This window comes from Rissa tridactyla, chromosome 6 (genome assembly GCF_028500815.1).
Source record: "Rissa tridactyla isolate bRisTri1 chromosome 6, bRisTri1.patW.cur.20221130, whole genome shotgun sequence".
In the NCBI taxonomy this organism is placed as follows: domain Eukaryota; kingdom Metazoa; phylum Chordata; class Aves; order Charadriiformes; family Laridae; genus Rissa; species Rissa tridactyla.
In genome coordinates this window covers 15,724,523-15,747,663 of record NC_071471.1, presented here as the reverse complement: position 1 = coordinate 15,747,663, position 23,141 = coordinate 15,724,523, and the positions used below count along the sequence as shown (strand labels likewise).

General features: G+C 45.4%; 1 protein-coding gene across 4 annotated transcripts; it reads left to right on the top strand.

The window, feature by feature from the left end:
* Window positions 1-552: 552 nt before the first annotated feature.
* On the top strand, window positions 553-18,529 carry PPP1R7 (protein phosphatase 1 regulatory subunit 7). 4 transcript variants are annotated; one of them, XM_054204729.1, is made up of 11 exons: window positions 601-698; window positions 1,391-1,468; window positions 1,637-1,744; window positions 6,118-6,173; window positions 7,137-7,202; window positions 7,822-7,952; window positions 8,822-8,984; window positions 12,445-12,561; window positions 13,541-13,645; window positions 14,385-14,471; window positions 18,139-18,529. In XM_054204729.1, the coding sequence occupies exons 2-11, from the start codon at window positions 1,426-1,428 to the stop codon at window positions 18,313-18,315; spliced, it is 1,053 nt and encodes a 350-aa protein (XP_054060704.1). In that variant the 5' UTR covers window positions 601-698; window positions 1,391-1,425; the 3' UTR covers window positions 18,316-18,529. The 4 variants fall into 4 exon arrangements, with proteins under 4 accessions (XP_054060703.1, XP_054060702.1, XP_054060704.1 ...); XM_054204726.1 differs by having other exon boundaries at window positions 602-698; window positions 1,637-1,756; XM_054204728.1 differs by lacking the exon at window positions 1,391-1,468 and having other exon boundaries at window positions 553-698.
* The last annotated feature ends 4,612 nt before the right edge of the window (window positions 18,530-23,141 follow it).

The following is a 23,141-nucleotide window of genomic DNA, read 5'->3' as shown; positions in this document are numbered from 1 at the left end:
ACCGGGACGCCGCCGCCACCGCCTCTCAGGGCCGCCACCACAGAGCCTGCGGGCGCGAGGAAGTAGGGGCGGGACTCGGCATCCCCGCCGCCCAGTAAGCGAAGGCACTGGGAGAGCGGCACGGAAGGAAGCCAATAGGGCGCCGGCGCGGGAAGAGGCAAAACTCATCCGGCGTCAGGGGCTCCGCGGCTCCCTCCAGCCTCTCCTTCTCCCGCCTCTCCTTCTCCCGCCGCCGCCACCACACGTGATGCGCTGCTTCGAGCCGCAGCCCGGCCGCCCTGCCCTCGGGTCCCCGGTCCGGGGCGGGGGGCGACCCCTCCGCAGGCTGCCAGCCATCCTCCGAAGAATTTGTAGGCGGAATGACGAGGCGGGGAGCAGCTCGTAACGTCTCAGGCCCGAGGGGCTGGTGGGGAGGAAGCAAGTCCCCAGCTGCGCTGCGACGACCTCCCGCGCGGCCTGCGGGGAACTACAACTCCCAGAGGGCCGCGGGGCCTGCGCATGCGCGCTGGCGGCGGTGGCCAGGCCACTGCCCCGCCCCCTCAGCGCGGCAACTGCAGAGGTGATTGGCTGCGGTCTCTCACCAGCCGTGGGTTCTGATTGGCTGCGGTGACAGTTGAGGCGGTTTCCGGAAGGGGGCGGTGGGAGGAGAGGCAATATGGCGGCGGAGAGCGCAGAGGGACCGCAGGAGATGATGGAGGGTGAGAGTCCGTCGGGGACCGGCACGACCGCGGCCGCTGAGGGACTTGGAACGGCCCGAGGGTGGCTGCCAGCTGCGTGCGGTGGGGCTTGTGGTCCTTCCGCGGCCGGGCAGCCCCCGGGTGTCCACCCCGAGGGCTACTGCCCTGGGGGGAAGCGGGCCCTGGCTGGCCGCCGAGCCGCGGTGGGCCGCCCGGGCCGGGGGGGCGGTGGGTGCGTTACCTGGGGCCTGGCGTTGATGCCTTCCCCCTCCCCGGGGGCTCCACGCGCTAAAGGTGGAAGAAATGGTTTTGTGGCGATGACCGTGACGTAAAAATTAAAGATAATAAGAAAGAAATCCCCTGGCATGGCGATGCTTTTCCTCAGTCGCCCCGTGAAACGAGAGGAAATGCTGAAGGGGGGGGGGAGGAAGAGGAGCGAGGAGCTTCAGGTCCCCAGGGTCAGGGTGGACATCAGAGTTGTGTCTGGGTAAATGGTGAAGGGATCTCGCAGGTTGTGCTGGGGAGACGGTTGCTTTTATCTGCAGGGATCTCTTATTTATTTTTGATGCCTTTACTTCTTTGTGTCATTGGTACTATTGTACATGATACTGATTTTTTTTCTAAAAGCTTTTAAAATGTAATAGTTCTAATTCCATCTCCGTAATCTTTGGAATTGCACTTCATTGATCTAAGAAATTTCCTTTTTCCTCCAGTCTTCTTCCCAGATTGTTGGTTTTAGGAAGATGTGATGGGAGGAAAAAGTGCACCCAAAATCAAAGTAGAAACAAGGGGTAAGAGGCCTTTTATTTAAGACTAAACCTTTAATTTAGCTAATTTAGGATTTCTACTAACTGCATAGTGATATATGTGAATCCTGGTTATTATACCTGCTTGTTACTTCTTCCCCCCTATCCCACTGCTGAAAATAGCCTAATTCTGCTATTATGTATCTTACACAGTTGATAAGCGGATTGAATCAGAGGAGTCTGGAGATGAAGAAGGGAAGAAGCAAGCAGTTCGCTTAGTAACAGACCTCAGTCAGCAGAGCCTGAGAGATGAGCAGAATGGTGAGAACACAGGTACTTTGCCAACCTAAATCATCCTGTTAGGAAGTGTCGTCTTACTAGTGTTTACAGTAGCGTGTGTGTACCATTTCTTTGTGTTTCTTGTGGCCACGTGATGGTTTTATCTATGTTAGTGAGCAATGTGAATCTGCCCTAGAGCAATCTTCTTTAAAAATAAATACATTATAGCGTTATCATTGCTAAAATAAAGGCGCCTTCTTTTTATGGAATGGCTGATATTAAATCTCTGAGGGTTTTTTTATTTATTTATCCATCCACGTTTCTCTTTGAAATCTTTAATACCAAAATGCAAAACACCTTTATTCATTTTTTTTTTGTGTGTGGAAACATAGTAACTTTCTGTTGAAGGATGCTGGAAATGTTTGTTAGATAGAAACAGCTTCCCATAATTCTGCTTTAGTGTATGTAGTTTTTTACCTAAAGAGTTGCCAGATTCCTTTGGAAGGCGAAGAATACTATTTCCAGATAGAGTGAAAGAAGGTATCAGTTTGGGTTTTTTTTTAGTTATCAAAATTATATCTGTTTGCATAATCTTGACTTTAAACTTATGCAACTATTTTTACTGTTTGTATTAGAACATTGGGTAGAAATGTTGACGGACTCTTTTTAAGCCTGTGCGTGTTTGATGGAAGGGTTTGCTTTTCAGTAGCTTGCATAGAATTTGTCAGAGCAGCTCCATCTCTGAAGACCCTGCGTGGCAATATTATCTGGGCTTTTGGTGCTAGCTAACAGTCTGAGGTGTAATAGCATCCCTTTGGTAGATACGTTCATGTGACTATTATTGGTTTGGAAATGAAAGTGAAATAATAAATATTCTGCAGCAAATTTTAATCCTTTTTGACTGTGCATCTACTGCAGATCCCTCCTAATCTTAACCTTGCCCATTGGAATTTGCAAAGGTATTTTCCAAAGTAGAAAAATATTTTGAGAATTTTAAGTCTCGTCTCCTAACTATAAATGTTCTCTCTCTAGGTATTGTTGATCGTAAAAAAAAAAAAAAAAAAAAAAAAAAAAAAAAACAAACCCAAAACCTAATATTAATTAAAAAATGCTGTGGTGATGTTTGTAATAGCATAAAAGCACGCCTCGCTAATTGTACGTTCCAACCACTATATGATCAATACAACCATTCAGATCAGTCAGTCACAGTTTTCCTTTGCATGCATGTAACACTGAGTGTTTGTTCAGCTGACGTAATTTAGCTGTGCACTTGAGGTTATATTTTGTATGTTGTTCCCCTGGGAATTATAATATTGGAGAAAATACCGCAAGTGACATACTTGTATTCCAATGAAAGCAAGAAAAAGACATTCAGATTTGGCGGCTTAATTACATTGGATACTAATTGATGTAGTATTACTTTTTGATGTATTGTTACTTTTTCTTCTTCCAAACTGAATCCAAAGGATTCATAAAACTTCTAGGGCAGAAACCAAGCAGAGGAATAATTTTGGAACATTTGAGTTAGTTTCCGCAGACAGCTTTTTTGTTTCTCAGCTGAAAGGAAAATGAGTTTTCTGCATTTTCCACAGAAGATCGTAAATAGAAAGAGGTCAAGCAGATGAAATTTCATATTTATAATTTAGCTAACTGTCTGAGGAATAGCGCTTCTGTTTAGAAAGCTTATAACTTAGCTATTTGTATTTTTCATGCATGTGTGGTTAAAAAGCATAGTTAAGCTTTTAATTGCTATAAATGCTTGTGGTAATGTGAACTTATGTAACTCAGTAACTACTGTTCCGTACTGCGGAATTTGGGTTTCCTGAATGTGGTATTTTTTTCCTACATCTGCAAAGCTGTGTAGCTCGCAGGCATGGGTTACACAAAAATTCGTTTAAGTAACTTCACTGCCAAAGCAATGTTTTTCCCCCTTGAAACTTGCTGCATTAAAAATTGTGGACTAAAACACTGTTTGCATACTTACTGCATGAGAGTGAAATTACAGTTCTGTTTGTGAAGTGACTGTAGAAGGGTCAGTTTAGGGTCTTTTATGTCCACTTGGTTGATAAATAAAATGTTGGTTGACAATTGATAGGACTGTAAATTTGCTAGAACCATTTTTATTTCTCTTCTTTGAGAGAAAATGTATTTTAACATTATTATACCAATACTGATTTATCAGTGTTATCAGTATACACATCTCAGACTGCAATGTGGAGCGTGTTTTATATGCAATACATAAACTTTATGAGAGTTGGTCCTATTGCGTAAATGCCAGTGCGTCTGTGTTCAATTTTAAATTGCTTTTAGTTCAGTGAATTCGATACACATGTGCTGTGTGATTTGGTTTTGTGCCTTCAGACTTGTGTGCTTTTTTCCCCACACTGGCTCTACCGGGACTGGTCACTCAAAGCCATATGACAAAAATAGGAGGAGGGGATGTTCTTGTATCGATGAAGTTCCTTCATTCTCAGCTACCCTTTGACAGAACCCAGAACAGAGTATTTAACACATTGCCAAAATCAAACGTGTGTAAATGGTCTGTAATGGGTGCTGTGAAGAAATATGTAATTTTATAGAGAAGCCTGCCAGCCAAACAGGTTGAAAGATTATTTTTTTTTACTTGAATTTTTTTTTTGGATGACAGACTTTTTTACTGAGTGCATGACTGGCTTTACTGTTGGGAAACTTTAAAGTCTCAAAAGGAGAAGTTCCTTTTGAGCACTAACTTACTGCTAGTACAACTTAATACAAGGGGAATAGTTTGATTTTTTTTTTTTTAAATTATTTTTTTTAATGTGATATCTCAAGTAACTGTTGTGGCAAACTTTGGCTGCGTTCCTGTTGGCTTACAAGGGAGCTTGTTTGGCTTGGAGCACTTTGTACTGACAGCACCTTGCTCCCTAGAAATAGGTCAAAGAGGTGTAGCCTTGGTAGCAGCAGGGTAGTGTATCGCGCTCGCCTGCCGAAGTCCACAGCTCCTGATCTGGAAGAAAATTAAGAAAATTCAAGTGTTGCCCACTGCTAAAATGCAGACAGGCATATGCACGCCTGTCGGTTTTGGTGGCATTTCTACACTGCCATTCAATATCATCACGCCTACCAGGTCATTTTGCATCCTCAAAATATACTTTATGCTCCCTGCTAATTTATGCTATAAAAAACATTAAAAGATGAGGGACGGAAGATTCCTTTTCAGTCTTAACTGCTGTAAGTCAGTTCAGTTAGTGCTCTTTCCTCTTTGAATGCCCAGGCAAGAGGAGTAGCCCAAATACAGCAAAGTAAATGATGGTGTGTGGAGCTGTCAAAACCTTGGAGTTTGATTGCAGTATTAGAAATTGTAATGCTTGTACTGTTCATCTTTACAATACTACTTACAATGCCAAGGATCAGTAGGAAAAACACTTGTTAAGTATAGGGGACGTTTGGTGTTTACAAGAATGTTATAACCACGGTGAGCTATAAAAGTAGTCATTATTTCTGGGTTAATCGAATGAGGTTGCATACAGTAATGCAGGAGTTAATGCAAAAGGCTTTGGGATTTGACTGTAAAGTTCCTTGGGTTTTGGTAGTACGTACAGAAGCTACACACAGGAAATGGAAAGGGGTTGTGCTTCATATGTTTGTTTTGCAAAGTCGAATTAGACTTTCTTTGGAAATTGATGCAACCAGGACACCTTCTTCAAGAAATGGGAATCAGGCATGAATTATTCAGCATGAATCTATTCAGTAAACTTTGCTCCCTCTTGTGCTATGATAGAGGCACAGCAAATGTTGGGCTGTCTTCCATAGCTATAAAGGCATTTCCCAAGAAAATGTATGCGGTGTGATTATGTTTACTAGCATATCAGTGAGTTCAGCCAAACAAAAGAAGGGAGGTCCATGCCAAAGTGTGCATAACACTGACATAAACTGGCAGTATTTATGAAAGAACAGCTGAAGGGTGGTATTGCTGAGATGCTTGGTCATTCCTGGCACTATCACTAGACAGTTTAGATTCCTTCTTGACAATGTTGGGTTAGGTTGTTGGAGGAGCACAAGACGCTTTGGATGGTGTATCTTCAGAGGGATGATCGCCTTAAGCGTAAATAAAAGGTATCCTGCCCAGATCAGTTTTAAGCCACCATTATTCAGTAGCCACACAGGCAGGCCAGGGAAGGTGCTGTTCTCTCTGTCTTTTGCATCTAGGCATGAAATTCTGTTGTTAAGAAAGTTTTTTTTCATGGCTAGCTGTCATGATGAAAGCCAAATAGGTGAAGTGTATTTTTAATGCAGCAGAATATCTGAACTGTTCATTTCGTGTGTTTCTTCTTTTGAGGAGCATTTGCTCCCTTTGTCTCTCCAGATGCTAGCCATTATTGTCTTGCCTTTAGCTATCAAATAGCAGAAGTTTAATGTATTTGCCTCTTCTGCAGGAGAAGCAGAGACACCAGTGGACATGGAGACAATTAGCCTGGACCCAGAAGCTGAGGTAAAGGCAGATTTTTGTCCTTATGGGCTTTATACAGCAGGAAGAAAAGGAAGGCAAAGGCAAGTATTGAAACCTGGTTAAAAGATCTAGTTCTTCTGAAGGCACTGGCTGTCGTGATCTTCCCAGGAGATCAGAGCCTTTAGACTAGAAGTAGAGGCGTTTTATTCTTGATCAGTAGCTGAAGCGTCTTGTTAATAATGTAGAATTTTAAATGAAGCATGAAGGCACTGAAAATGGGGCTATGCTGCAAGCATTATTTATGGGCTACAAGCTTTTGTGAGAATATCTTTAATGAAATGATTGTTGCTGTCAGACCCATGATTTTTAATAGGCATAGCTGCTTAACCAGCTGTGTGCCTTGACATTGGCAGGCTCATGAGCCTGTTAGCTGGAGAGTTTTTGAGCTTGAGTGGTGAAGTGCTCTATTTCTCTTTGACTGACCTGCAAAACCGGAACATCTGGGGCTGGGCGGTGCACATGTGAAGTGCATCAGCCGATTGCCAGCGCAGAGTTAATGTTCACAGAACCACCAGTTTACTTGAACTGTCAGTGGTTCCTGTTCATCTGAGGCCTGGAACTGGAAATAGCAAGATGTGCCCTAGCAAAGTGGGTAAGAGAATTTTATGCGACGCTTTATTCATGCTAGACACCAGAATTGGTCTGTCTCAGTAAATTCACAATTTACTGCAAAAGACTTCTAATTTTGGCATAACAATACTCAGACTCAGGAGAGGGCTGTTGCCTTTTTGCAGATGCGGTGTTTGCAACTGACAAGCTTAGGCCACGTGCTTCATCTGTGGTGGTAAAATCATGTGCCAAACCCAGTTTTCACAAGCTCTTTGAAGGGGAGTTTTAATGAGCTGCACATTTTGTAAGACTCTAATTTTCCTTAGAACAAAGTACCAGGTTGATCTTTGAAGAGTGTTTTGAAACAGCTGCTGAATCTCTCTATTCCTCTTTCAGGACGTTGACTTGAATCATTTCCGAATTGGCAAGATTGAAGGATTTGAGGTGCTCAAGAAAGTGAAGGTAACTGCCCTAGGGAGTTGTAACTGGAGATTTTGCATACCTAACCTATAAGAGGACAGATAGAGGAGTCTCTTTGGCTGAGATCCTAACGAGTTCACTTCATGTTTAACTGAAGGGGGTAGTGGTTACCCATTTGTCAAGTAGTAATAAAAATCCTGGGGTTTTGGAAGTGAATGAGAGACAATGCATCAGGGCTCATCCTAAGAGATACATTCTGTACTTGCACAGCACATTTAACATAGAATAATGTAGATTGGACCTCTGGAGGTCTTTAGTAAACATCTCCTCGAAGTACATCCATTTAGAGGATGCTGCGTAAGGTCTTCTCCAATCAAGCTCTTGAGTATTTCCAAAAGTGGAGATTACATAGCCTCTCTGGGCTGCTGTTCTAGTGTCTGACCATCTTCGTGGTAAAAAGATTTTCTTCTGTAGAGTTGGAATACAACAAGGAAAGATTCTATTAAAACAAACAAACAAACCCAAACGAAAAAAAAACCAGCAAAAACCAATGCGGGGGGAGGCGAACCCCTACCTTATTGTCTGTGTGGCAAAAGGCATTACATGCTGTCATTCATATCCATTTTCCTGTTTGTTTTTTAAACTTTTCCCCAACTATTAGACTCTCTGTCTCCGTCAGAATTTGATTAAACACATTGAGAACCTGGAGCAATTGCAGACCTTGCGGGAACTGGATCTCTATGACAATCAAATTCGGAAGATCGAGAACTTGGAGTCTCTAGTGGAACTTGAGTGAGTCCAGGGGAACCATCAGGATTAGGTTGAGGGTGGTTTGCTGCTCATTGAGTTACTCATACTGTACTTATTCCAGTATTTGTCACCCAGGCCTTTCTCATGATTCACTTGCGTGCTCTATGAAGGATAATATCTGTTCTCCATTGGTATTCAACCTGTGCAGTAAAGTAGGTTCATAATCCTGAAGCTCACCAGGGACAGTCAGCTGGAAATGAAACGTGTGCTGTATAAGGCAGTGAGAATGATAGGTGGTTGCAGCTTCTGTGCAGGTATTGAAGTGCTCAGGCACTCCTTGCTCTTGGCAGCGAGAGCTCCATAATGTGTGTTTATTCCTGCAGAAAGTGACAAGATATTTCAGGTGAGACTAGGACATTTTCTGGGGGGTGTTAGGGAAGGAGTAGGGCTCTTCCCAGTTTCTGGCACTTGTCTGTGATCACTCTGGAGATACAGTACAGCACTGTCCTCCTGGGGGTGAGGAGGAGTGACCTACTTCTCCAGAGTCTTAACTGCTTCATGCTTATGGGAGGCCTTGATGTAGTCCTATCAGAGGCAGATCTTGTAGGCACATACCTTTCCCAAGAAATATGTAGTACTGAAGACTGGCTTCCTCCCATAATGGTAGCTCCATGGCTGGGAAAAATGATGGCCTTTTTTTTTTTTTTTTACCCCCTGATGCAGTAGAAGTATTTTGAAAGTTGTATTTGTTGTCATTTCTGATAAAAAGGTATGACACTTACCACTCTAGCTTCAAGGCCTAGCAAAGTGCTTGATGTCTGCAGATAGTGAGGTTCCCCACCAATTCACAAGTGCCTCTTCCAGAATCATCCACGATGTACTGAAGAGACCTTTGTTTTGTTTTACCTTAGGATCCTGGACATCTCCTTTAACGTTCTGCGACACATTGAAGGACTAGATCGGCTTACCCAACTTAAAAAACTCTTCCTTGTCAACAACAAAATCAGCAAAATCGAGAATTTGAGCAGCTTGCAGATGCTACAGATGTTAGAGTTGGGATCCAATCGAATTCGGGTAGGCTTGCTCTACAAGGTGTTAGCTAGAGAGGTTTGAGCTCTTTGGCTGAAGTGCCTTTTCTGAAAGTGCACTTCATTGACTCTTACTTGCAATTTTGTTCTTTTTATTGTTCCAGTCATTTAATGTGTAATTGCTTATTGCTGCTCATGCTGGATCCTTTAATTATGAATGCATGTAGTGCCTGGCTACTGAATTACTATTTATGAATTTCTCTCTTTAATGAACTCATGCATTCCCTGTGTGTTGCCTTTTGCAGATGATGGTTTCCTCCTGCTAGAGAGCCAAGCCTATCAAAGCTAGCAATTAGTGTTTTCTTTTACCTTCCTAGAGGCTGGCAGTGTGTTGATAAAACCTATTGAATGTGAATTTCATTCTAGTTTGATTTGTATGTGTAATTGATGACTGATTTAGCAGGTTAGTCTCACTCAGGAAAAAGATTTTCTTGGGACTTTGCTCTGAAATATCTCAAAAACCTGGTACTGTTCTGCTGATGACTTTTTTTTTTATTGTGCAGTTTGTGACTTCTTCAATTTAGATGATTTAAAAATCTGTGCCACTTACAGGGAAGCAGTTCTGAGTAGTCTCTCCTGTCCTTACGGAGACATTAAATTAACTATTAATTTTTTAGAAGCTTTTTCAATTATATAGGCTTTAGAAAATACTTGTAACAGCTGAGTGCATTTCAACCCTAAAATTGTAAGTGGGAAGTGCCAACTTAGGCAATCTGTGAAAAATTCCTTGTTATGCTGGAAGAGCAAATAGGAAAAGAACTGTTTGCCCTCTGTATTTCAAGCTTTGTGGAAGCACACTTCTCCTTCTAGAAAAGAAGGAAACCTCAGCTATTATAAACAGACTTTTAAGGCAGAAATGTGTGCTGCTTTTATGAAATGGAAAGACTTTGTTTTGCTCCTAAAGCTAAACTGGACTGAATCCTTTTCCATCCAAAGGAATTTCTCCTTTGCAAATTAAGTTACTTAGGTGAATAAATCCAGAGTGTGAGAACATCAGCCAGGTCACATAAGTGCTTAGGAACCGTAGAGTTTGCATAGGTTGGGGGAACATGAGTTAGAGAGAGATGTACTTTCCTGTATTCAGAAACATAACAGGCTAAGCGTACTGATCCTTATATTAAGCAAGACTGTACTGTATTTGTATCTAAGCATCATTACCTTCTGGAAAAAAAATCCGGCTAGATTTATGAATTGATACTTAGGTGGTACATGAACGCTAATGTTGTCAAGCCAAAGAATATCTTTTAAACAACTGGGTTAGATTTGACTTACGGGTGTTTTCTCAGTGTTGAGCCTGAGCATATTAACAAAACAGCCAAAAAATCCAAAGTTATTACTGTATGGTTAACATGAGCTTCTTAAATTGCTTTACTTCTAGCATTTTTTCTGTTCATCTGTTAATTCGATTCTGGCTTCTTCAAACAGCACTGCTCTATGTTTCTAATTGCTTTACTGGAGTGAGTACCCTGCGCCTAGGCTAGGCATGACGAAATACATCTCATGTTATTTGGGGGCACCTAGAACTCTTTTAATAATTTTCTGTTAGTAGGGCGGCCTGGCTACGTGCTTTAATGTGCTTTATTGTGCTATGTACTAGGGTGGGCATATCCTTCACTCTTTAGGGTAAAAGCCTGTGGACTGTCCGTTCAGGCAGTGTTCTTGGCTCTGAGGTGCCTGACATAGTCATCCCCTGTGCGTTAAAGCTTCTGCAGTAATGCTGTCTTAGTTTGCCACACACTCTAACCTTTCAGAGTGCACTTGCCCTGGAGTCTGGCATGACTTACTAAGCACTCGTAGTTCTGCTCCTTTTGTATGAATGGTGGGGAAGAACAACTTTATGGTTGAGCTGATGCATTTCATGCTTTTTCCCAAAGCTGTACTGAGGCAACTGTAAGGCAAGCATTTCTGTATTTTTTTCATTAGGTTTTTTCCCCCTCGTGTCCATCTGTTTCATACTCTCTCTTAAGTGTGGCGTTTTCATAGCTTTTAAGTATTTTGGGTTTTTTCCCCGTGATTATTTCCTCTCAGTATCCTGAGAGTCACGAGTGTTTCCTCCTCAGGGTTGAGGGAGCTACCAGTGAGCAACAAAGCTATCACTTTCTTGCAAGGTGAAAACAGGGGTAAGTCCACAGGCTAGAAGGAGGGTGAATCCAAATCTGGGCTGATAAACACCTTACGTTGAATCTGTTGGCAATTGTGGGATAGAGCTTGAAGAGCTTCTTTCCTTTACAGAGTACGTATATAAATAGATAGCGTGTGTGTTTGTGTCCATCTTCCTCTTCCTTGCTTCATACACACGCGGATAAATGTGCACACATAGAATAATCTAAGTGATGCTAGGACTCAGTGGCTTGTCTCACCAGCACTACTAATCCCTGAAACTCTTCCAAGCAGGCAGGATGTGGAAAAGCTGAGATGTCACAAGGTACTTGAGCACAGATGCATAGCTCTGTGTGTATCTATATCCATATTACTGTTCTTCTGTGAGATGAAGTCTGGTTTTAAGATTCTTGTCTCTCTTAACAGCACCATTTTTTTGAATTAAGAGGCTTTCCCCTGAAAAAAAATAATATTTTTTTTCCTTCTCTTTACAGGAGCCTTTTCTAAGCCCACCCTTTTTCCCTTTTCTTGCCCCTTTTTTCTCTCTTCTATTTGCTTTCTGGTGCCCCTTTCTTTGTAAAAATAAAGAATATGATTCCTCTTGATGCCTCACAGAGGTCCTTATTTTCTCCCACTGAAGGCTGAGCTCAGGATTTAAACTGGTATAGTGTGTATGTTCTGCCAGTAGCATCTCTATTTAAAACACGTAAATCACTTGGTGTGTGTGTGCTCTGCCAGTAGCATGAATATATAGCCAGTAATTAACTATATTAACACATACACCCATGAGACAGTTAACCTTGCTTATGACAGAGAAACTGTTGTGCAGAGAAGCTGAACAGCTTGCCTCTGACTGTGTTATGCAGTGGCTGATGGTCAGGACTAAACTTGCAAATTGTATTTTCTCCTCTTGGACTCTCTTTCCATTCACTAGTGACAGATTTTTCTTGCTTCCCAAATGGGTATCTCCTTCCCTGGAAACACGTCGTAGCCCAGGGAGTTGCACTCTCACTGCTTCCTGAGCCTTTTCACTCTCTGCTCTTGCTGCCTGGACAGTGGAGGCAACAGCTGGGACAAAGCGACGTGACCCGTGCTGAAAATCAGTGAATGCTAGTGCCACGAGCCAGCTGTCACACAGGCTATGGTTCACTGTCACTGCACAGAGTCCTGCGCTTACTCTGCTCTCGGGTCACAAGGGAGGCCCTGCCTTTGTGTTGTGGAATTGGCAGTTTTGTGTTTCTCAGGAGTGCAGCTCCGTGGGTCAAGGCTATAAAATGCCAGCCGCATCTGCAGGTTGGAGTTTTTGCATCACAGCCATAACGCTGTCTCCACTGGTCACTTTGCAGGCAATTGAAAACATTGACACCTTGGCTAACCTTGACAGTCTGTTCCTTGGAAAGAATAAAATCACCAAGCTCCAGAACTTGGATGCACTGACAAACTTGACTGTGCTCAGTATACAGGTATTGATTGTACTTTGTACTGTTGTGTTTTGAACAGCCTTGATTACGTGAACCACCTTGTAATTTATGATAAGCTCTTCTGATTCAGCAGGTCTTCAGTGTTGGAGTCAAACTCCGGTACTGGAAGAAAGTATGATATTCTCTGTGCTGGCTTTTCTCATCCTTTTATACTAAACGAGATTGACAGACACTGATAAAAAGAAAAAACAAATGTTTGATTTTTATGGAAGAGAGAACAGGAAATTAGTGTTACCCCCCATTTCCTTCCTGAAATATTGTTTCCTAATATATTGCAGTAACATCAAATGAGTTACTCCAGGGAAGTCGTTATAATGGCAGTGGGCTCAGTGTCACTGCTCTCTTCCTGAAGAGGGAAGAAGTGTGAACAAGCCTGTGCTAAATGAAATCTGTCCTTTAACATGGTTATGGAAAGCTTCTGCCTTTTTAAAAGGTGGAATAAAAGATACTCAGCTGATTTCTTTCATTGAGTCTCTTCCACATCCATATGACAATGTTACTGCATTCTGACATCTCTTACAGCTGTTGGTAAGAAAGGCATACTTAGTACGCGTTGTATGCATCATTATTCTACAGGACATAAAGAACTAGACACAGCAGAGTGTATTGGGATTAAAGTATTGTAACTTCTCTTCTGACCATTGCATTAAAAAGACCTACAGAATGAATGCTATTAATGTGTAGGCCTGTTGTTTCTAAAGACACCAAATGCAAAACTTTCAGGCTACAGCTTTTGATGGGAAGGTCAGAGGCTGATTCTTCTAAACCTTGAGATTTGTCTCCCAGGGAACTTCCTTTGTGCATTGGTGGTACAGAGATCAGATGAGCTGAGCTCGTGAGATCAGGCCCAAGCAGACTGTTTCACCTTCCCATCCGTACTTCAGAGAAATGCTTTTTCTCCAATAACTCACTTGGGTTTTGGTTTGTTTAGAGAGGACTTAAACTGCTGTTACACTTTCAGAATAACCGTCTGACCAAGATTGAGGGGCTGCAGAGCCTGGTGAATTTGCGTGAGTTGTACCTCAGCCACAATGGCATCGAAGTCATCGAGGGACTGGAGAACAATGTGAGCAGGCTCTTGCGAACTGTGTGACAGAACTGTTGCCCTGTGCCGGTCCTGTTAGCGGCTGTGCTTTCCTGGAAGTTTTTGTTCCTCGCCATCCCCAGTTCCATGTGGGGACTGAGTCTTTTGAAAAGACCACAAAGATCCAAGTATTTGTTATGTTTAAATAATTTGCATGGGTGAAGCTTCTCTGGATCTTCTGCAGTAGAATTGTTTTCATGATGTGGGGAGGGGAAGCACAAGTTACAGAAGCCTGTAGTGTTTTCATTCTCACCCAACAGTAGATGCCATTGTCAGAGAATAGAGACAATCTAGAACGTAGTTGGCTGCGTGCAAGGCAGGAAAAATAACCTTTTTTTCTAAAACTGTTGAGTTTCCTGCTGCAAAGTTTGTTCAGCTCTGCTCCTCAAGAGGACACTTGTGATCTGATTTTTAATGGATTCCTCCTCTTAATGTACTATGAGGAAAGCTCACTTCTTAGGAGCCCTTGGCTGGCAGTTGCCATCTGGCCAGTAACTGCTTTCATTTGTCAGGTGGCATCGGGGGGGGGGGGGTCAGTAACCCAGCTTAATTAAAAACAGTCTTCCCTCCTGTGTTTAGGCAGAGAGAGTTCTTGTGCTGCATGTAAGCAACTGGCAATAACGTGTCTTTTGCTTCTGACAGTTTCCATCTCTGGGCCTCAAAGTGGGACAGAGAAGATGAAAGGAAATCCTGTCTAACGGTTTTGTGTTTGCTTGTCTAGAACAAACTCACGATGCTGGACATTGCATCCAACAGAATCAAGAAGATTGAAAATATCAGTCACCTAACAGAGCTGCAGGAATTCTGGGTAAGGCTGGAGCTGTTCCCTGAAATCTGTACAATGGTGAAAGAAATCCTTCTGATAGGGAGCAGTGGGAGGGTGGTGCACACATACGTCTTGGAGTAAATGCTTCTCGTTCCGTTGACCGGCTTTAAGATCTTGACAGTCCGCACGGATAGAGTATGTGATGGTTTCCCCAAAGGAAGGAGTTGAGCTTAAAAAAAATCTCTGCCGGGCTTTGCTTAGTGGTAATGAGCCTGTCTCTACCCAGGAAATAGGCCCTGCCTTCATGCTTGTGATAGTTATGAAACAGCCCTACTGTGTCCTATTTTTGCAGATCTCATCTTTCTTTAGGTGAGCGTGACAGTGTAAGGGGGGAAGCTGATAACTGTCTCACCACTGCACTGGAGCACAGTACCTGTTCAGAGCAGAGTTGTTGTGTTTGTGTCATTATAAATGTGAAGCAAATGAAACCATCTTCTGGTTTACTTCCATTCCTGTGAGGTAGATGACTGTTTAGGGTTCCCTCTGTTTGTTTCTGGCACCCTAAATAGCTAAACCCTTTGTCAATCATAAGTCTGGTCAGGAAATATGCAAGACAGCCCCTCCTGAAACATCGGTACCCTGCCGTGTTTGGGAGCTGTGTGCAAATCTGCTCATGTCTGGGGGGAAAGAGCAGCAGATGTTCATGAGCTGGTGTTGCGTGAGAAGGGGCAAAGCGGTTTTGGCAGAAAATAAACCCCCTTGCGTTCTAACACTCCTCACCGAGGTGGGAGGCTAGCTGCAGCTAGGTTTAAATTCTGAGTGATGCCCAATTCAGCATTATCAGTCCAATTGCGTTTAATATGTATTAAACTACTACAATTTGGATACACTAATAGTGGACTGCACCTTCAGTCTAGTCGTACTCATGAACTAGCACGGCCACTCTGGAGTCTTTGGTCGCGTTCAGTGGGAAACCAAAACGACTAGCTACTTAAACAGTGCAGTTTATTTAAACAACAGATATATAGGTTCTTAGGATTGCCGGTGATAAAGACACTGTCTGCAAAGCACATGCTTTGTATTCTTACATATACAAAATGCGCGACAAGGTTATAAACGGCACAGCCTGGCTATAAATGTAGGAAAGAGATTCTCTAGAGAAATTTAAGTTTCCTGAGAAAGCACTCGGTATAATCTAAGTCTTATCCAAAGGCATCCCTATGCGAGGGAAAAAGGCTCAGCCCGTCGACTGATCCCAGAACTCAGTGATGGAGTTCTTCGCGATGGTGTCTTCCCTGGTATCCCCCCTCTCTCGGGCTATTTTTATACTATTTGTTATCTTCAAGGTGGAGTTTGAGTGACTTTAGTCATACGTACTTGTATTATGATTGGTGTAAAATTCTCTTGCTTCACAATTAAAGGTATAGTTTACGAGAAATTCAGGGCGCAGGCTCAAGGAGGAGTGGCCGCACCTTGGAGGCGGGTAGCCGTCGGGATGGAGGTGTGTTTTGGTATTATAATGAGCAAAGTTGGCACAAAGGACAGCATTTCATCAAAATTTGACAAAATACTGGCTCAGGCTAGTGAACAGGCAGCTAATTGGCAGCTTATCTGTTTCATGGTACCATCCCGTTCCTGTATCTGCATGAGACAAGGCCATGGAATAATTATCTTCCGTTCCATATCTCATGTAGCTTCGCAAGCATCGTACAAGGAATTGCAGATGTTGCGTTGCATGCGTGAACAATGCTGTCCTTTGGTATTTTTGGCCAATTTGGTAATTATTCCACAGTTGGCACATGCTTTAGCTCTTGTAGAGTTTCTGTGCGTCGAGGCTGAGAATAAGAGTTGCGCTGCTTAATGTCTGTCACTTGGAGTTCAGTTATTTAAACTCTTGGGCAGAGGCTGAGATAAAAGGAGTTGGAAAGCAGCTGCAAATGGAACCAAGGTAGAGGCTGAGTCCAGGCTACTCGGCCTGTTTTCCTCATCTTGCAGAGTGGCTTAGCAGATGCCTAGTAGCGTCACCTGGTCGTGCCTATTCCATAAGGAACTCTTTAAATAACAGGAGCTGAGAAGCCCATTTAACATAACATCTTTTGGGCGGTAAAAATGAGACAGTGCAGCGTGGCTGGCTTGGGACCTGTCGTGATCCTTTGCAGTTTCCTCCAGTCTTCCTCTTTGCTGTTGCCCCGCTTATAGAAGGCGGTGTTGCACAGCTGTTTCCACTTGTTTTCCAGAAAGCAAAGGGAAGATCCTAACCTCGTTGGACTTCCTTTGCAAAAACAGTAGTGTGTTTAAAGAGTCCTTTGTCAAAGCAGAGCATTTGGCCAAGCTCTGTTAGCTGAACCCAGAAGATGCCCTCCTGACTTTTTTCTACTTTAACACTGTGGGGGTTTTTTAAGAAAAAAAAAAAAAGGTTGTATGCTTTTTAATGAAGAGCGGGGCAGAACTTTCTTTGATGTGAACAAGTGTTGCATCTACTAATTTATATTTTTTCACTGACTGTAGAGCTGAAGCCGTGTAACAAAATCCTTTAACGCCTTAAGGAAGCAGAATTTCAAATCCTAGATACGGTGGGAATCTTCTAACAAGTTTCCCAGTGCCACTTCCCCAGTGGAGGGACTGAGACACATCTGAAGGTCGAGTGACTTGGCTGAAATAATGTTGCGATTAGCTGTAGCAGAATGAAAGAGCTGGCAAGTTTTCTTCAGAATCTTAGTCCAGGGTCTTAACTACAAAGCCATCTTCAGCTGGAACACTGGCAGTCCCGATGATGAAGCAGTTTTCTTTCACTGAACTAGCTGGAGGGAGGCAGCTGGAGAAAACGGAGCTCTTCTCTGCCACGCAGCAAACAGGGTGCACAAAGTTACCAGGTTATCGTGGGTGCCCGAAGCGAGGAAGAACAGTTGTTAAGGGGGGCCAGAGCCAATCCATTGATTTTTTTTTTTATTATTATTTATTTATTTTTATTTAAAAGTGGTATTGCTCTGGTGACTGCCTCTACATCCAAAAGCAACGGGTGGCTGAAGTCTCTAGTCTGGACAGCACGTCCAACCTTGCACGCTTTGCTTCCTTGCCAGGCAGTTGAAGCACTCATCCCCTTGGATGGGAATTCCTTTGCAGTGCCAGCAGAGAGGCAGCTCCCGGGCTGACAGGAGGAGAGCTTGGCGCTTTCTCTGGAGGGCAGAAGCAGGTTTTGTGGGGAAGCGATGTAAAGGGGAGAAGAAAAATTCACTTCTCACATCAGTTTGGGACGTTTTTTAATGTTTCCTGGGAAGTCATTAAAGATACAGATGTCACAGTGGAAGAAAATCTTGACATAAAGATTTCCAACCCTTAAATGAACAGGCTGGGACACTATATAAAGAGACTGTCTCAGTGTCTTGCTGGGTCTTTCCCAGCATAATGCTTGGACTGGATATGCTGTCTGAAGGGTGGAGCGTTTGACTGGCAACCCCGGGCAGCGTGGGCAAGTTGGAGAGGGTTAGCGAGGCCTGGAGCGTGAGACAGGAGAGCATTTCTCAGAGGTTCCAGGGGGAGAAGGATCATGTAGACAGGGTGGTCTTACATGTGTGTGAAGACTGTGCAGCGTTGTTGCCCCCGGGTAGTAGTGATCCTCCTGAGCAGCGTCGGTGTGGCTAGGTTCCTGCTAACCAGGCTTACCTTGGGAGTGTCTGTTTGTGTGAGCGTGCCTGTTTGTGCTCTGCAGATGAATGATAATCTCATCGAGAGCTGGAGCGACCTGGATGAGCTGAAAGGAGCGAAGAACTTGGAAACTGTATATCTGGAGCGAAACCCCTTGCAGAAAGATCCCCAGTACCGGCGCAAAATCATGCTGGCCCTCCCAACTGTCCGGCAGATCGATGCCACGTTTGTTCGATTCTGAGCCTCCTGCTGCCCTCTCTCTCTCCTGCCCTCCTCGGAGAAATGTCCCAGCTGGGTTTTTTTTATCCACTTACCACTCCCCAGGTCTTCAGTACACTGACACTCGAAGAGCAAATGGTCAATAAAAAGCACTGAATACCAGATCTTGTGTACAATGCACTCATTGTTTTTGAAATGTTGTTGTTATTATTATTATTAAATCTTAACACAAGAGACTTCCTGGTGTTTGTGTCTGTTATTTATGGCAGAGGTTTTGCCAAAAATTGTTTACCAACAGACTGAAGCCACTTGGAGCTGCTTGCTGACTTTTCTCAACTCTGACACACCTTCAGGTTGGTCACATCCTTGCGAACGTCGCTTCCAGATCCAGGCTTAATCGTGGTCTGTAAAAAATGCGGAAAGACGGTGATGGTGTTGATGTGCAGAAGAATCTGATGGAGATGCCCATCTCGGTTATCAGGTGGCAGTCAGTGCTAAATATCTGTTTGTGAAACTTAGGGGAGGTGGGGGGAAGATTAGACTTCCCATAGCAATTTTTTTTAAACACATCTGCAAGCTCGTTAGAGGACTGGGGACAAGTAGCTTGAGGTAGCTCATCTTTAAATGTAGTGCTGTCAGCTGAGGTGGGAACTGGAAAAGGGGTTCAAAGGAATGAGATGGGAGGGGGGATGGATTCCACTTGAGGAGGTGAGGGCTCTAGCTCAGGCTTACAGGTTCTTTACTGGTGGTTGTGGTTTCATTTGCCTCTAGGTTTCCCAGGATTTATCAGAGCAAAGTACAGCAGATGCCAAGGTGTGTTGTCACTCCTTCCTGGGCTGAAGCCAAGGCTGCTTCCACATCCCTTCCAGAACAGGGGAGTGATGGACGTGGCCGGCAGCTCCTTGATGGTCATATTGAACATCTCCACTGCCTGAAGTGAAGCTGAAAGACTCGGTGGACGTTCTGATTTTTATTGAAAATGAGTGGACCTACTCTAGAGGGAGCCATTGATTTAGTATGACTTCAAACATGTCCTTCATCTTATAAATGCCATCCAGGTCCCTTGGTAGAAACTCATGATGAAGCTCACTTGCCTGGAGGGTCGCGCGCTTGGGACTGCAGTTTTGGCAGGGTGAATCTGGAGAGGAATAAGACATAGCCCTCTCTATGGCTCAAAAGGGCTTGGTACTGATGTGGGAGGAGACAGCGAGATCACCGTGGTGTAGTGAAAGCTGCTGCTTGTTTCACTGCTGTATGTCTGTCTGTCGTTAGTGATACGACCTCTGCTGAGGGACAGCTGTGATCTTCAAGCTGTCAGTGCCTGCTGGAGGCGGCTTTATTTGCGGTACGAGTCCCTGAGCGCTTCTGCGACTACGGCCTCTTGCAGTATTTAGGAGTTAGGACTGTTTTGTGGCGAATGTATTCAACACTGTCATTTGCTTGTTATTAGTACTAAGTACAACTGATATTAATATATTACAGATATTAATGCTACTGGTCAGCAGGGTAAGGGTTTGGTGGTACTTTGTGACAGATGGTGTTTGCACCCAGGAAACAACGTGAATCACGTCCTGCTTCCGCTAAATATGGCAATGCGGCGTTGCCGTCTCCCTGCATCCGTGTTTGATGTGGGCAATTGAACTTCATACCTCCAGTGGCTGGAAAACCTCCCTGGAAGCGCTTGCCATCTGCCACGGTGTTTGTCTAACAGCTGTGTCATCGGTCCGGGGGAAGAGCCGCTGCCCGGGCGGGTGGGGTTGTTCCGAGCTGTGCTGGCCGGGAGAAGGATGGCGTGAGTGGGTCTGCAGCGGGCGCGGGGGAGGTTTCCGTGCGTCCCAGACTATAGGACCTATAGGATCTTTCCGTTCAGTGGACCTGTGAGGCATCTGGGAGACATTTCCAACATGGTCCATGGCACTCGCAGAAGAACGCAGCAATGAAATGTGTATTTTAAATATGCAAGCTGTTCAAGGGATATGTAGGTTTGCAATTTCTTCGGGAAAAGAAAATAAATGCAAATTTTGGCTGCTTTTAAGGAAACGGATCCCTTTGCTCTTTTAGGAATTGGACCAGAGCTGGTAGCGATGCAGTGTTGCTGTTAGCAGGAGATGTGCTGGTCACTGCACGTTAGCCTCAAAGGTTTCCCGGGACCACTGCCCCTCGGAGCCGCGTTCCATCCTGCTGCCCTGCCAAACGATAGAGACCCAGAACAAGAAAACACGGCAGGGGCGTTTGAAAATTTGCTCTTGGTCCTACTTTTATTCATTCTGATTTGAGGCGGATTTGAATCTTTGACAGCCTGAGGTGAATCCCTTCTTCAGCAGGAGACCAGTAGTTTTAAGCAGGACAGTGTGGCCCTGGGGAAGCTTTTGCGTGTTCCTTTGGCTCATCCCGTGTGGCTCTGCCACGGAGTGTCATGCCACGGAAGCCGCTGGAGGTGGTGGGGTGACGTGAGGCTTGGCTGGAGGGAGCTGGACCCCACCGTGCCACCCAGCTGGAGTCATTCACTTCGTCCCGCCGCGGGTGCGCGTGTTTGGTGGGATGAGTTGCTTTGAGACCCCCCATGGCTGCGTGAGCTCGCCCTGGGCACTGTAAAAGCAGCGTCTCAGCCACTCGGTGTCCGTTGTTGCTGCGCACCCACGCTGTCCCCTGGGCTGCTGGCGGGCAGCACCTGGGGAGGCAAAACGCAGCTGGGTTTTTCCTCTTCCCTCCCAAAGTTGCAAAAACCAGCAGAAACTTTTCTCTTGTGGGTGTGAGGTGAGCACGGTCCTTAAAGTTTCCCTGGCACCCCAAAACCCTCGTGCCTCGGCCAGGCACCAGGCCCTCCAGGGTGCAGGGTTGGGGGGGGGGGACCTGCTGCCTCTCCGTGGCACACGTGGCCCCAAACTCCACCGAACCCTGTTTGCTCAGCGCCACTTGGGTCCCCACCTCCAGCTCAAACAAAGGCAGGGCCTGCTCCAGGCTGCTCCGAGGAAGGTGCTTGCAAACCCGTCTTCCCCTGCTCTTCCTCCTCCCAGCCCTCTCCTTCTTATGCAGGGAGCCTGGTGTTTCCCAAGACAAGAAGCAGCTGCTGCCTGCTGGGTTAGAGCAACGGGGTGCACTTCTCGCTCCTTCCCAGCTGAGGAGAAGCAGGTGAGGAGAGGCGCTAGGGCAGGAGGACCCCTTTGCCCTGTGCCGACCCGGCGCCGCGGGAGGAAGAAGCCGGGTAGGGACCCGGACAGCAGGTATGGGAGAAAAGCTGTAGGTTTGGGGTCTCGCTGGGAGCTGCAGGAGCGAGGTGGGATGCAGCAGCCCTCCGGGCCTTCATACAGCTTCCTGGGCAGTGGCTGGCCTTGCCGCTGCTTCCCCACCACGCTCTCCCTCCTCAGCTCCAAAGGCAGGGCTCGGAGGTGCCTGTTCGTGGGGATCGGCTGAGGTTTTGATCACCATCCACTGGGAACGATGACCGGACACTGCGCCTACAGGAGCTCTGCTGCCCAGGTGCTCCGGAGAGCTGGGCGTGGAGTTGCTTGCTCAGCAGGGATGTGTTGCCCGTGTGCTCCAGATGTCAAAAGGACTTGGAGGTGCGACGGGGGCTTTTTAAGGGATAGATCATTCCAGAGCTTTTTGGGATCCAGGTGTGCATCCTGCCCCTGGCGCGCATCGCCCCAGCCCTCCCAGCCAGTCTGACTGGAGCATCGAAAGGTCACGGGACCCAAACCAAGCAAAATTCAGCGCTGACTAGCAGCCCCTTTTGACTTGGTAGGAGTTGAAAAGGGTTTAAATGAAGCTGGAATTTGGCCCAAGGAGTGGAAGTTTAGATGGGGTTGGCCAAAGGTGCCCGGCGAGCTGAGATGCTGGAAAGGAACTGGGGGGAGGTTGCCCTTATTCTCGAGCACATTCCTGGTTTTCCAGGCCCCCAGCACATCCTCCCAGCATGACTGACTTCACGTTCACTGCCATCCCAGGTGTGTCATCATCAAGCGACCCGCTGGTTGCCTCGTGCGGTTCACCAGGTGCCTGGTGGGTTGGCACAGTGTGGTCACAGGGCCACCTTCCCAGGAGGGGCTTGGCCTTTTCAAGGAGCCCACGCTGGGGGACGTTTTGGGTGACACAACATTCACAAGCCTGGGCTCTTCATGTCACCTTTAAATCTCTTCACGGTCTGAGCACACTTTATCTCCACACTGACCAGTCCGTACCGTAGGAGCGTGAGTCCCAGCCTGTTCCCATGAATTCCTTGCTTTGAGGAATGGGTTTCTAATGCTTCTGGGTGAAGTTAGCAGATGTCTTCCTCCTGCTCCGTTGATGCCCGGAGGAAGCTCTCGCGTCAGAAGAGCTCTGCTGGTGCAGATTGTCAATGGCTTCTGCAAAGGGGTGTTTTGCCCACCTTGCTTTTGGCCATGGGCATGTGGTGATCTGGGAAACTGAGGCTGGCTGGTGTTTCCTCTTTTACACCACCGGTCTTGAAAGTAACAAGGAAGAGCCACATCGTTTCTGAGGAGCGACCTGATGTCATTAGAAAGACCAATTCCTTTTCCTCGCTGTTTAGCAACAAACTCGGAGCCACAGCGTAAAAGGGCATGTCATGTGATGATGGTAGTGAACTGGGCCAGCCCCCTGCTAAAGATCTGGAGAAACGGGAATGCTTTTACCCCACTACATTACTGATGGAGCTGGTTTCCCTGGCTGATGTGTAGTCCTCGCTTTTAGCAGTGCTGCTGGTGGCTTTCATCTGGTGTCTTTGGAGTGCAACCACCAAGTCAGCTAAAACACAAACATCTGGCCTGAGGAGGACAAAACTGAATCGGAAGCTCTTGCCCCAATCAGTAATGGTCTTCACAATAACAAAATACATTACTGAAGGAC